The sequence below is a fragment of the Schistocerca serialis genome, chromosome 2, assembly GCF_023864345.2.
Source record: "Schistocerca serialis cubense isolate TAMUIC-IGC-003099 chromosome 2, iqSchSeri2.2, whole genome shotgun sequence".
In the NCBI taxonomy this organism is placed as follows: Eukaryota; Metazoa; Arthropoda; class Insecta; order Orthoptera; family Acrididae; genus Schistocerca; species Schistocerca serialis.
This window is the reverse complement of record NC_064639.1, coordinates 961478667-961493695: the sequence shown is the minus strand read 5'-3', so window position 1 is coordinate 961493695 and position 15029 is coordinate 961478667. Positions and strand designations below refer to the sequence as shown.

The 15029-nt window shown below is 38.8% G+C and overlaps 1 protein-coding gene across 1 annotated transcript in view; it reads left to right on the top strand.

Annotated features, from left to right (window-relative positions):
• The window catches only part of LOC126458349 (galactoside alpha-(1,2)-fucosyltransferase 2-like), a 312099-nt gene extending 299382 nt beyond the window's left edge, over nt 1-12717 (top strand). The window contains exon 6 of the mRNA XM_050095315.1: nt 8807-12717. Coding sequence (XP_049951272.1) covers nt 8807-9133 — 327 coding nt within the window. The 3' untranslated portion in view covers nt 9134-12717. The remainder of the gene's footprint in view (nt 1-8806) is intronic.
• Nucleotides 12718-15029: the final 2312 nt, after the last annotated feature.

Below are 15029 nucleotides of genomic sequence, written 5' to 3'. Positions count from 1 at the left end.
CGAATTAAATCTGGTGATGCTGAGGGAATCAGATTTGGAAACGAGGCACTTAAAGTAGTAGATGAGTTTTGCTGTTTGGGGAGCAAAATAACTGAAGATAGCCGAAGTACAGAGGATATAAAATGTAGATTGGCAATGCCAAGGCAACCGTTTCTGAAGAAGAGAAATTTGTTAACATCTAGTATAGATTTAAGCGTCAGGAAACCTTTTCTGAAGGTATTTGTGTGGAGTGTAGCCATGTATGGAAGTGAAACATGGACGATTAGTAGTTTAGACGAGAAGAGAACATAAGCTTTCGAAACGAGGTGCTACAGAAGAATGCTGAAGATTAGATGAGAAGATCACGTAACTAATGAGGAGGTACTGAATAGAATTGGGGAGAAGAGCAATTTGTGGCACAACTTGACTAGAAGAAGGGATCGGTTGGTAGGACACGTTCTGAGGCATCAAGGTATACCAATTTAGCATTGGACGGCAGCACAGAGGGTAAAAAGGGTAGAGGGAGACGAAAGCATGAATACACTAATCAGATTCGGAAGGATGTAGGTTGCAGTAGTTATTCGGAGGTGAAGATGCTTGCACAGGATAGAGTAGCATGGAGAGCTGCATCAAACCATTCTCTGGACTGAAGACTACAACAACAACAACAACAACAACAATATAGAGGAAATATGGCTCAATGTTTCTACAGGGGACTTCCAACGTGTTGTGTCCTAACCACATCGAATTTCTGCACTAAGGCCAAATAAGATCCGACATGTTATTTTGAGGTGTCTCATGACTTCCATGACTCTTGTTACCTCTGTGTATGTAGTTGCTACTACACTGCAGAAGCGGCTACACATTATTATTATTATTACTGGCAGTGGCCAGACATAAAGCATTCGCAGCTTGAAGACTTCCAAGTTCTGCCAGTTCAGAAGTAAGGAGTCATGCAAACAAGTGATTTACAAATAATAAATATAGTGCGTAAATCTTAATTTGGTTAATTTAAAGAGGGTATTTGGGCTGTGGGTGAAACAGGTGTCGGTAGGAATCAGAGAAGCGGTGCAGAGGAATCATATTTTGAAACAAGTGTCTATGCTCAGTGTGGATAGTTAGCTTCCTTTTCTGAAAAGGAGTTGTTGGTAACATTCACGATGCACTGAAAATTGCTTCATTGTCGCATAAATTAGGGTTGTTCGAAATAAGCAGTTCCAGTTCTCTCACTGATCAATAGTTCGTCGTTAAAAAAAAAGAAGTGATTTATCTCTCATCATTTTAAAACGGAAGTGTTCAAAGAATATGATTTTTCATTCTAAAGGTTATTTAAGCCTTATGCTGATGATGGTGATGGTGTTGGTGGGGGGGGGGAGGTGTGGGAGAGGAGGGGGTACTAGCTTATATCTGATTGAGCTCAGAATGGTTGGGAACCAGTGCCTTAGTATGTGACATAGATATCAACTTGATACGTCTAACCGTTCCTAAGAAAAAGACGTCTTAGCAGACAGACGAACAGACAGTCGGATAGCAAATGGAAAAAAATGATTACAAATGAACAATTTCGGACTTTTCCCTTCACTTGTACTGTAAAACCCTCTTTCTTACTAACTGTGATGATATTAGGCAGACCCTTATTTATATAAATGCTGTGCCCTCTAGTATTACGGGTAATTCTAAAATATTTATGTTTGCTGATGACACTACCTTGGTAGTAAAGGATGTTGCACATTGGCTCGGTTTCAAATAGTGCATTTCATGGCCTAAGTTCATGGCTTGTAGAAGATAAACTAAGGCTAAATCATAGTAAGTTTTTACAGTTTCTAGCAAACAATTCAACAAAACCTGACGTTTTAATTTCACAGAATGTGCATATGATTAATGAAACTGGACAGTTCAAATTTCTAGGTGTTCAGGTAGATACCAAATTGTCGGGAAAGATCACGTTCAGAATCTTATTCAAAGACTTAATGCGGCCATTTTTACTATTCGAACGGTATCTGAAGTGAGTGATCGTTCGACACAAAAATTAGTCTACTTTGCTTATTTTCGTTCGCTTATGTCGTATGGTATTATATTCTGGGGTAACTCTTCCCATCCTAAAAGAATATTTTTGGCTCAGAAACGGGAGGTTCAGGCAATAAGTGGTGCAAGTTCACGAACTTCTTGTCGACCCCTGTACACGAGTCTGGGTATTTTGACATTATCCTCTCAATGTATTGTATATTCCTTACTGTCATTTCTTGTTAACAATATTAGCTTACTCCCAAGAATAAGCAGCTTTCACTCATTTAATACTCAGCACAAATCAAACCTGCATTTAGATCGGACTTCCATAACTCTTGTGCAGAAAGGTGTGCAGTATACTGCTGCATTCAGTTTCAATAAGCTGCCACTCCAATTCAAAAATCTTAGCAGTAATCCACGCGCTTTCAAATCGAAGCTGAAAAGTTCCCTCATGTGGCACTCCTTTTATCCTGTCGAGAAGTTCCTTGAAAAAGTAAGCTGATTCTTGTTGTATTGTTGATTGCTTTTACTTAAACTTATGAATTGACATTTTTCGGGTTCATAAACATTTTACTTTTATCTGTTATTACTTTTATGTTGTAATTTCATGTACTGACACGTTCCACGACCTTGGATATTTGCTCCTCAATTTGGTCCTACGGAACTTGACGTGTAAATAAAATAAAAATAGGTTTTGATGGGTGAGTTGGCGATAATCAAACTATGTGAGATAAATTGCCATACATTGTGATTTCATTGACTTAGACGCTTACATTTATTACACCGCCAAGGGACCATAGGTCCTAGTATGTGTCATAAATTTCAACTTGATATGTCCACCTTTTCCTGAGAAAAAGGGGTCTTAACAAACGGACGGACGGACAGACAGTTGGATATCAACTGAAAAAAAAATTTTTTTTTCGAGTAATATAATTATAAATTCACAATTTTCTGACTTCTTCCTTTACTTTTACTGTGAAACCTTGTTTATTGCCAAATCTCATGATTCTAGGCCATCAGGAAGTACCCTATAAGTTTCAATGATTGAATTTGAGAGTATCAAACCATACGACATAAATAGCCATATCTTTTGATTGCAGTGACTTAGAGGTTTCAATTTTCTATGTAGTCAAGGGACCATAGATCTTAGTATGTGATGTAAATTTCGATTTGATACCGCCAACCGCTCCTGAGAGAAAGGGTTTTAACATTCAGACCGAAAGAAGACAACAAAGTGATCCTATAAGGGTCCAGTTTTTACCCTATTGAGATACAGGACAATAAAAAAAGTCATAAATTCGCTTTTAAGATCGTTAGTGCAGTCTGTTATTGCTTTGATAATACCACTGATACTAAAACTACAGTTTATTATTATTATTATTATTATTTATTTTATGGCCTTCATTGGACCACTCTAGTCAAAAATACGAAGTTGTAAACAAGTTGTTACACAGGGATACAATCTGGCTCAACAATAACTTAATATGATATTTAGGTAATATAATTATTAGAGTCTCTTCTTATATAAAATGTGTTTTGCTCTTCTGTGTGCCCAATATTTCTTCATTCTTTCAGATATTTTCTTTCTTTCTTCATCTGAGACCACTCTTCCTGTACTCCTTTTATTCATTTTCATTTGTAGTCTGTTTTGTGGGTCTTGCAGTATTCTGGTTTTCTCTGTCTTGTTTTTTAGGTCATCTACTGTAATTTGGAGTTCTTTTATATCTTCCTTAATTTCTGTGATCCATTTAATGTCGCTCTTGCTATTCCACAATTTTTGTATTATTTTTTTACTAATTCTGTTTTCTGGAGTTCTCACCAGATGTCCAAAGAATGAGATGCGTTTCTTCCTGATTGTGCTCATGACTGGTTCTATTTTCTTATATACTGTTTCATTTGATGCTATTCTCCAATGTCCATTTATTTTATACTGTTTATTTATACATGTCCTAATTATTCTTCTTTCTATTTCTAGTATTCTGTCAATTTCTGCTGTATTAGTTGTTTTGAACATAGTTTTAGCTGCATACGTTATTTCTGGTTGTGTAACTGTTTTATAGCGTTTTAATTTTGCATCTATAGATAGGCTTATTTTGTTGTATGTAGTTTTGGTAATATAATTTGCTTAGTTCAGTTTTTTTATTCTATTCTGCCATGATGGCTTCTCTTTTAGATTGTGTGTTATTATTTCGCCAAAATATTTAAATTTATCAACAGTTTTGATTTCCTGTTCTTCTATTGTAATTTTGTTTGCAAGTGGTGGGTCAGTTAGCATAATCTCCATTTTTTCAAATGATATTCTAAAGTCTACATTCTCTGCTATTTCTTGTAGTGATTTCACTTTTTGCCTGGCTTCATGAACGGTGTTGGCTAGGAGAGCAAGATCATTAGCGAATCCCAAGCAGTTTAAGCTAATATCATCTTTTGCACTTCCAATTCTTATTGTCTTTGGATTGTCCTTGTACCATTCTCTCATTATGTATTCCAGTGCACAGTTGTACAGTAATGGTTATACGCAGTCACCTTGTCTTAAGCCTGTTTTTATGAGGAATGGTTCCGAAATTTCTCCTCTAAACTTCACTTTTGATTTGGTGTTGGTTAGAGTGAGTTCTATTATTTTAATTAGTTTTGGATAGAGTCCTAGATTTCTTAAAATTTTTAATACTGAAGTTCTGTGGAGACAGTCATATTCCATCTTAAAATCTACAAATGTTATTGCCAGAGGTTTGTTCTGTTTCTTGTAGTATGCCATAATCAATTTTGAACTAATTATCTGCTCTGCACAGCTTCTCCATGGTCTGAAACCTCCCTGATATTCCCCTAACTCTTGTTCTAGTTGCTCCTTGATTCTTTCATATAGGATCTTGGTTAGAATTTTGTATGTGCAATCTAGGAGTGAACTCCTCTGTAGTTGTCTGGGTTGCTCTTATCCCCCTTTTTGGGTAGTGGGTGGTTCATAGCTGTGGTCCAATGTTCAGGGAGTTGTTCTGTTACCCAAATTTTTGTTAGAGCCATGTGTAAGGAGGTCTTGACTCTGTCACTTGCATATTTCCACATTTCAACAAAGACCTGATCTTCTCCACATGCCTTATAATTTTTTGTTCTTTAAATTTTTTTTTACTTCTTGGAAAGATGGAGGGTCTAGTTGTTAGGTTTTGTTTTTATTGGGGTATTTATGTTGATTTGTAAGGGTTCTTTGTGTTCCTCGCAATTCAGAAGTTTGTTAAATGCTTTTGCCATGATTTCTGCATTTGCCTTGTTACTGTGTGTCATTCTTCCATCTTCATCTTTCAGTATTAGTGTAGGGGCCTCATATTGTAGTAGTTGTTTCCCAAAGATTTTATAGTAGTTCCTGGAGTTGGTTTTATGATAATTACCTTCTATAGAGTTTATAATATCTTTATGGAATCCTCTCTTGATTCCTCCAATATTTTGCGTGATTTTTTTCTTTCATTTTTTGGGTTGATGGCATTTTCTTCAGTTTTATATGTTTGAAACTTTAACCATGCTTGGTGTCTATCTTCATGGAATTTGTCACATTCTGATGTCCACCATGCATGTTTCCTTCGTGTGTTCAAGGGAGCTAGATTCTCTGCTTCTTTTTTAAGATTAGGCACTAGTTGTTCTAGATCGTCTGTTAATTTGATGGTTTGTGTTATTTGTTGGTATTTATTATTTTTAATTAGCTGATGTGGGTCAAATCTCATTTTTATTTTGTTAGTTTTCCCGGTCGTTTGAGCCTGTGTCTACTCCTCTCAGTACTTTAACATTGTGGATCTCCTTATGAAAATTTTTGGCCATACAGACATGGTCTAGCTGCCACTCCCCCTTCCTCCAGTCTGGATGTTTCCATGTTTTAAGTTTACTTGGCTTCCTCTTAAAGTATGTTGGTTTAGAAATGAGGTTGTATTCTCTGCAGAGTTCTACAAGTCTTTGACCGTATTTGTTCGTAAATTTATGTGGACTCCATTTTCCAATTATATCTTTATATTTCCTTTCTTTTCCCAACTGAGCATTGAAATCTCCCAATAAGATTTTTACATTCTTTTTATTTACTCTGTTCACAATTTGTTCTAGAAGGTCCCAAAATTTATCTACCTCTTCCTTTGTTTTTGTTAGACAATTTTTTCATTTGTTGGGGCATGAGCATTTATTATTGTATAGGTTTTATTCATTGTTTTAAAGCTTAGAGTCGCAATTCTTGGTGATACTGCTTGGAAATCCGTTACTGAATCTATTATTTTTATGTGTACTAAAAACCCTGTTGCAAACTGGGGACATTGTTTCATTGCCCTCGGTCCTGGTTTCCCATTATAAATTCTGTATCCTTGTGATTCGAATGGGCCCTCTGTGGTGTTCTCATATCTTGAATCCCTGTTATTAAAATTTTTTGTTTATTTAGTTCATCTGTGAGCCCCTTGAGTTTCCTGGTCTGCAGTAGTGAGTTTATGTTGTGTGTTGCTATATAATTTATCTACTCATGTTTAATCTTCTTTTTGTGTTTTAGTGTGCATTTTGATGGTTGCAAACGCTCCAGTTCGTTGCTGTCTGCTAGTTGACTACCCACCGAATCCGATGTAGCCTTTTCCTGCCTTTTTGAGCAGGACGGTGGAATTTTTTTCCTGAAAGACCTTTCCATTTTTGACATTCCAACGTTGTCAACCTTAGTTGGAGCACGCTCCGATTTACAACTATGGTTGCTAACCACAGAGGGTGTGTTTGGTCCGTGAGAGCTATTTTATTTCACTCCAGTCCGCCGGTAAACCGATGAGGACTTCCCTATCCGCCACCAGGGACACGCCACGTAGGAGTATCACCTCTCCTCCTTCTATGACAGCATAGTAGGTTCGTGGACTGAACTACAGCAATACTGAACTACAGTAATATATTTTAAATTAGTGTTTGGAGGCGAGACACTTCCTTCAACTTTTTTTTATTCTTCCATGGCCTATCAAACTTTCATTAATTCGAACTCTCAGTATTATTGAAATTTTTCCTCAGGTCCCTTGAACTTCGAATTATTAAGAGGCAAGCGTATTAAAAACACGCTCATAGTTTGATTTTATTTGAACTGTTATGATTTCCATCTATGTAACGTAACGTAAGTCTTCCATCTGGTACTTCTTGAGATTCAAGGATGTACTACCGAAGAAGGTGGCAAAGTGGTATGACACTAGACTCATATTTCAGAGTACAGCTGTTAAAATGTATCCAGATTAAAGCGATTTCCCTGAATACCTTAAGGGAATCAAGAAGTGAAACTTCACAAAAATAAAGGATTTTTGTATTATATTAAGTTATACCTGTCCTTCCTGAAGAAGAATATGTATGTTTTTCGTATTTTTTATACATGGTGAGAGGAAAGAGAGCATTTTCTAAACGACACTCTCCCTTCACAATTCAGGTGTGTTTATCGTGGCTGCAGCAGACTATCTCTGTCCTTACTCAATTTATTCTTTGGTCAGTGCTTTTCAAGTTGGTAACCCCGGTGCTAAGCGAGTGTAGGTAACAGTTGAAAATCAGTTCAGCGTTCAATTTACGTTTTACTCGTGATAGTGATTTGAAGGAGATGTTTGATTTCAGGACGGAATGTTATTGTGTTTGTAGTTACATTTTGCCGTATAGATCGTAAGTATGGGCAGAATATTGCGGAGAAATACTAATAAATTAGAAGAAATGGGTGAACCTGCACGGGCCACCTTCTTACACAGGATTGCTACAAATGAGGACTCTTCTCATTCTGTGTGCGCAAAGTGTTCCGAGACACTGTGTAAATATCAGTGAACTAGGGTAACTGGTGATGTTTAAAGACGCAACCATCCATGTCAGTAGGAGGTGTTACATAATTTATCTATAGAGACTTGGCTAGCGAAACTTGTGTATTAAATGCATCCAAGGGAGAATTCAAAATCCCAAAGGCATTTTAAATAACTGCGTGTGGGAAGGCTTGCCTGAAACAGAATTTGTGAGCCTCAAAATCATAAAAACGTATGTCATGGATGCAGTGTTGTGCTTCAATGATGGGTCGATCAGCAGGCTGAAAGTTTTCAGTGGTATGGCGGTAGAACTTCGAGTGAACATATAGAATGCGCTTCTGTCAGTTGACCAGCAGAAGGGAGGGGAGGCTGAGAAAAGTTATAGATGACAAACGAGATCAGAATTAAAAATAGGGTCTCCAAAAATAATCTGGAGGATACCGAAGCCTGCAACGATGACAGCAATGGATCTGTCATTAATGTAGATTGAACAGATCGTATCAAAAACTTAAAAGCCATTTTACTCAAAATATGAAGTTTTTATCTTTATGTACAATTTTCTCTGGAAGTAATACTTTTACGTCAAACTTCGTACAGAAAATAATTACATCATTTTCATTAAAATGCTCTAGAATTATGTCAATCAAATAAAAGTTGTGTCAGATATTTAGATATTATTTTTTTAATTCTCAGTCTTCTAGATCATGTACTTTCCTACGAATTTCTACTGTAACAGCAATGCCACAAAGTAACACACTTTGAAGAAGATGTGACAACTTATGCGCTTTTCAAATTTGGTTTCATCTGAGCAAATATTTTTTGAGAAAGGTGTAACAGCATTAGTGTGGTCAGCCATAGGAAATACACTAATGGCCATACTCCCTTAAGGTCCATGCTGAGATGGTTCGTTTCAGAGAGTATGGCCAATTTCCTTCCCAATTCTTCTTCAATCAGAGCTTGTGCACCATCACAAATGACTTTGTTGGCGACGGTGTGTTAAAGCCTAACTTCCGTCCTTCTCTTTTGTAGCATGCGTTACCTGAGAAAGTGCAACTGTTGCGCAGGTGGTGCCGTCGGGTGGAGAGCTGGTTCTGGTGGTGGCGTCGGACGACCCCGACTGGGTGCTGGACGTGCTGCTGCCGCACCTGCGAGGCCTGGGCCTGCGCCACAGCTTCCTGGCAGGTGACGGCATGTTGGAAGAGCCGGAGCGCGACCTGGTGCTACTGTCTGCCTGCAACCATTCCATCTTCGCCTACGGCACTTTCGGTCTCTGGTCGGCGCTGATGACCGGCGGCCGCGCTGCCGTCTATCATCTGAACGAAGGAGACGCCTTGTCGCCCGCCATGCAGTTTGCACAGCACATTCCTGGCTGGGTCGCCATTTCACAGTGAGGATCCCAAGATGGCAGCCCTCACGGATGGTTGGCATGCCACCGCTAGATCCACAACTGCACCATCTCGCCTGTCATACAGTTCTCCAAGCATACGCTGGGCTGGGTTGCTGTATCGTACTGAGAAAACCAATGCAGCGTCTCTGACAGACAGTGGGTCCATAGCCCTCTACAACCCGACACATAGTTTGTGCAGCATGTCCATGTCCCTTATTAGGTCGCCATCTTCCACTGAGGTTCCCAAGATGGAGGCCCTCATGGTCAACCACAGAAACACCTTCATGTAGTATATGCAGCATATTCCTGGTAGGATTGCCATTGAGGAACGAAAGATGGCTGCCAAATGGGTAGTACACTGTTGCACAGTACTGCATCGGGTGAGACGTGACTCTTACGATCGTGAGACTCTGAAGATGATGTAGTCTCGTGCTCCAGTTTATATGGCAGTGCAGATATTACTGCTAAAGTGCAATGCCACATTTACATCACCATTCTACGACTCAGCTTTTCTCTCTGCGTTGCAACCACCTGATGTATTATTGTTTCACACTTGCTAAAATAGTCCAGGCTTTTGTGCTGTGGTCAAACGAATTTTTTCGAGAAATTCATTCAAACAGGGAACCCCACAATACTTTACGATGTGTGACATTTTAACTGTGAAAGTTTAAATTTTACGATGTTTGTTGTTTATATATTGAAATGTTTCATAACTACTTTTTTATTTTCACCATAAGGAAAACGATGGCCATTTTGAAGACTCATTCTTTTCTCTGACACGTTCAACAGTAATTTTACTGCTGTGAAGCAAAACGTACACCTTCTCAAATGTGGATCACCACAGTATTTTCTATTTATGGTGCTATTGGTATACCACTGCTTTTTTCTTAGGTGAGAGCAGATTTACTGACCTGTTAGCAATGGGATGTACAGTTTGATGCTTGGCCTTTTTACGTACACACAACATTGTCAGAGGTGAAGGTAGTTCTAAATTTCAGATAAATGGTTGGTTAACCGGAAATAGGCAAGTTTAATTATTATTTGTAGCTCGCCTGAGCAAAGTGTGCGCATAGGATGAGGGCAGCAATGTACTGTTTTTTGATCCAAAAGAACTTCTTTTGCAGTGGCGTTCGACTTAGAGGTAGCCTGTTCGAATCTTAGTAGTGAAGAACTTTTCACTGCCAGTATTTGGCAAGTAAGGAAAAGCCAGGTGGTCATGTAAGATAACCAAACCTCAGACTCTATTCTATAGGCATAAAATAAATTCTGTACTATGTTGTCTCGTGAGAAATTAACCTCCATGGTCAACAGGAGCAGGCTGTGTACTGGCACCACATCTCAAATTGTCCATTCTCCCATCATCATACAACAGCATCACGGCACTACACCATATGCGCATTCATAGCCAGCACTAGGGACAGTTAGAATTTAGAAGTTTATGTGCAAGTAGCCCAAATCGCACGAATCAGAGATGGCTTGAACCAGAATAAGATCATCACCACCATTCTTTCATACATGGCTCTGGGGTCCAAAGTTCGATTCCCAGCTGGGTCAGAGAATTTCTCCACTGAAGGACTGAGAGTAGTGATGTTATCATTTCATTATCATCGAAGTGCAATTCGCCGACGTAGCATCAAACAGGAAAACTTGCTGTAGCTGGCTGAACTACCCCAAACAAGGGTCTTCTGGCCAATAATGCGATGTGATAATTTTTCATCATTCTTTCATGAGAAATGACTGCAGAAAATCAGGGAAAGTGAAAATCGCAACAGAAAGTATGTTTTGCAATCTCTGCTATTCTACTCTCTGAAGAAGGAATATTCCAGGCTCAAATTGGGTTTGCTTTGGGTATAGAATCGAAACAACCTCACCTCGCTTCAGACACTAGAAAGAGTTGCTATCATAAGCAAGGCAACGCCCTGTCTATTTGTAGTCTCTTAGACAGTAGTGGCAAATTTCTTAAACAACTTCCAGTGAGCTTTCGTTCCAGAAACAATCCCGTAGGGCGTAGCTAAGTGATTTCTCCAAAATTATCATTTCTTCCAGAAGTCCCACCCCGCAAGGCATTCAGGAGAACTGTGAAGTTTTGAAGGCAGCAGAGGGGTACTGGCGGAAGTAAAGATGTAAAGGAGGGTCGTGAGTCGTGCTTGCATAGCTCAGGTGGTAGAACACTTGCCTGAGAAAGGTCCCATATTCGAGTTCTGGTCGGCCACACACTTTTAATCTACCAGCAAGTTTCTTAGACAGCTTCTTGTAGCGCAGTAGTAGCCAACCACAAGAAAATACGGCGAAAGAAATGCATACCTCTCTCAAATTTTATCTCGTGATCTGACATACTGGTTCCCGTTCCAGTTGCAAGGTATGTGCACGCAGTCATGAGCTATTTTCCATTTATTGCATGGGGGCATACACACCCTTGAGTTACTTCTGTCCAGGAAGGTATGAAGGATTTCAAATGATAAGCCCAAATAATTCCCGTCACCATCTGTAAAATGGGTATGTGGCTTCTAAGAGACACAGCACAAAAAACGTAAGGTTCAGTGTGATTTCCAAGCTATTATCCGTCTAATTTTTTACTGACCTCGTTTTTGTGTCTTTCCTCTCATCTGTCTTCGTAGATTCTCCTGAAATACCAAAGCCACAGTGTTGCAATAAAATTTAAATAACGACCTTTCCCCTACTCTAAAATACAATTGACTTAATACTTGAGAAATCCTTACGTTTTGAGTACACTTAGAGACAGGACACCTGCCTCAATCAGAATACTCAGAATTAAGTCCAGTATGGCGGAGTTAAGAAAGAAGAAACATAGCAAAGATAAAAGACCAAGGTGAAACCAATTTCTACTTACTTTTTCAAAACATTTTGTGGGACACTGTGTATCAGCGAGCGAAATGTGCTAAATTATTTCTCTAGTTGTGTTTTTTATTTCAATTTTGTTTGGTGCGACGATTTTTGGATAAACATTACCTTCCAAGGTATTTGAAAGCAATGTTGGCGCACTTTCTGCCCAGCCAAAAGCTATTCCGACAAAATAGTTGTTAAGGATATTATTAGTGTGCATTCAACATGCTGTCTTTTAAAGGCACAGGTGAAGTGATGTGAACTGCGGTGTAACTGACGTACAACTTTGTTTTTGTTGTTAATTTTAGTTTTGTATAGTAGTGCGAGTGTCACTGTCAAAGAGATTTACATCGTAATTTTAAGCAAGATGCACTTTCTATGTTAATGATTAGGTTAAGCAATACAGAAATAACTGGACAAAGTGTATCGCAATGTGAGAGACAACAGAATGCCGAATTAATAATGAAGTGTCGCATCAGATGAATATGATAAGAGATGGAGACATCAAAAATCAAATACAAATAACGGAAGGGTGGAAAAGAGGACTAAACATGCCGAAACGTAGGACGTAAAGAAGGAAGAATTATAACATACTGACAGCTGGCGGAAACGTTTGACAGATTTACCACACATAAATGTTCCTTAAGTATAGAAGTACCTGTTCTTTCAGAAACGAGAGAGTGTAATTGTTTTTAGTCACCGTTCCTATTGTTAATGTTTGAAATAAAAGTGCTGTACGATGTCTGTGTGTATGCTTATTTATTGTCCTTTACATTTCACCTAAGACACTTTAAAACATGTAAGTTACATATAAAATAAGAAAATAAACTCAAATACAATGTACCTCCATAACAGAGAGCTCAGTGTGAAACAAACGTGTTTGTGTTCCATTATCATCTATACAGCTATCTTTACATCTTATCAGATGAAATAATTGATCAGTTTCATATATGACTGGGCTGTGCAGAGTTTGCCCCATGGCAACTAGCATGACTCTGTGGATGAAAACTGACATACTGCTAAAAACTGTGGAAGCAACTGGAAGCGAAATTATGTTGGTTTCACTGGTGGTGAAACGTGATGCTTACCAGGAAGCAAATAGACTTTTTGCCAATGTTTCATGTACTGTTTTTTTATTTGCATACACAAAATAATATCTGGTGTTACTGGTAAAGATGTTATTGTGCATACTGTTACAAACATGAAGCAACGAAGTTAACAATCATCAAAGAAATTAACTGCTAATATTAAATAAATAATAACACATTCAGAATCGTAGAGTGTTGAAATAAATTACTATTAGATCTGTTTGTGATGTGACACATCTTAAAACAGATAGACCACATAATCATTAGGTTTACATTATCTGTAGTCATTTTGTTAGTATCAAGCGGTGGAGGCCAGTTTAAGTTAATTTTTCATTCAGTAGCTTGGATGGCACTTTTGTTGCCTTCGGTCCCCAGTATTTCAAGCAGGAACAATTTGTCTTCTGCGCCCACTATATAGTACTAAACATCTGCAACGTTCACTATCTGACCACCTGTTAGTGAACGTTTTTATGGGGTGTTCCTCTCTTTGCCTTTATGACTGCTTGAACTCTACTTGGTACACATTCAGTGAAGCGTCTGAATGAATTGGAGGAATGACAGCCATTTTTCTTCAAGAGCTGAAACCAGAGAAGGTAGTAATGTTTGACCCCAGGGTCTGGATTGAAGTCAACATTGCAAATCATGCCAAAGGTGTTCCATTGGGTTCAAATCAGAACTCTGGGCAAGCCAGTCTATTTCAGGAATGTTATTGTCCACAAACTATTGCCTCACATATCTGCTTTATGGCAGGGTACATTGTCATGCTGATACAAAAAAGTGTCATCTCCAAACTGTTCCTCTATTGTACGCAGCACATAATGCTGTAACATGTGCACATATCCTTTCACTGTAGCATAATGAAGCGGCCACACCATAACCACGGCACGAAAAGCACCCACATACCATAACACCACCTCCTCCTTACTTCACTGCTTCGTATTACACATGATGGCAGGTAACGTTCTTGGGGCGCATCCCAACCCAAACCATTCAATCGGATTACTACAGGGCATAGTGTGGTTAATCACATCAAATCACTCGATTCCATTCATCAACTGTCCAGTGGTGTCACCTTTTACACCACCTCAGACGTCGCTTAGCATAAATATGTCTTATGAGTAGTGAACTCCCTATGAACAATCATTGAGCTAGCTGGGCTCCTGGACTCACGAGTGATTCCTTTCGCGGATTTAGGGTGACTGTTCACAACCATCCTATGCAGTGTTCAACAATCCCTGTCCATGAGTAGGTGAGGTACGCCGGATCATAGTTTAACTGTGGTTGTTTCTTCACGTTCCTGCTTCACAATCACATCACCAACAGGCGATCTGAGTCGCTTCAGAAAGGTTGAGATGTCTCTGATGGATATGTTACAATTCTGCTGTTACTACTTCTCTTGTGACAACACAATACTCCCCACTTCCTTTTATATTAGCAGGCTCACCTCTTGTTACACCCAGTGATCAATTCTGCATTACACAATGGTGTTCAGACCACCATTTATGGCGTTCATTTAGTCTGATGCACGATGATGACTTTTCTTTTCCCCTGTGTGGTACTAGCCACTTTATTTGCAATTGATTTCATAGCCCCATTTTCGTTCACTCTGGACTGCTTGTCTTGTAACTTACATAGGAATGAATAGCAAATCGGAAAGACATCAAGAGGGGAAATGTGCTGCCCCTGCCAACCGGTCCTTGGACTGATCACTACAGGAGCAGGAGGTATTTGTGATTAAATGGATTATTGCCTACCTTCCGTGTTGTAAATTAACCCACTGTATGTTTGTTTTCAAGATTTTGTCTGATTTGGTATTTTACTAAAAATGACAATACACATCATTTGCTGGAAATCATTTTAGGAACTCTTGGTGGATACACTAGTGTTATAGCTTGATTTTTTCAGCTTTTTTAAGCGTTATGTCACTGAGAGTAGGCTAATAACTCTTACGTCTGACATAATTGATAC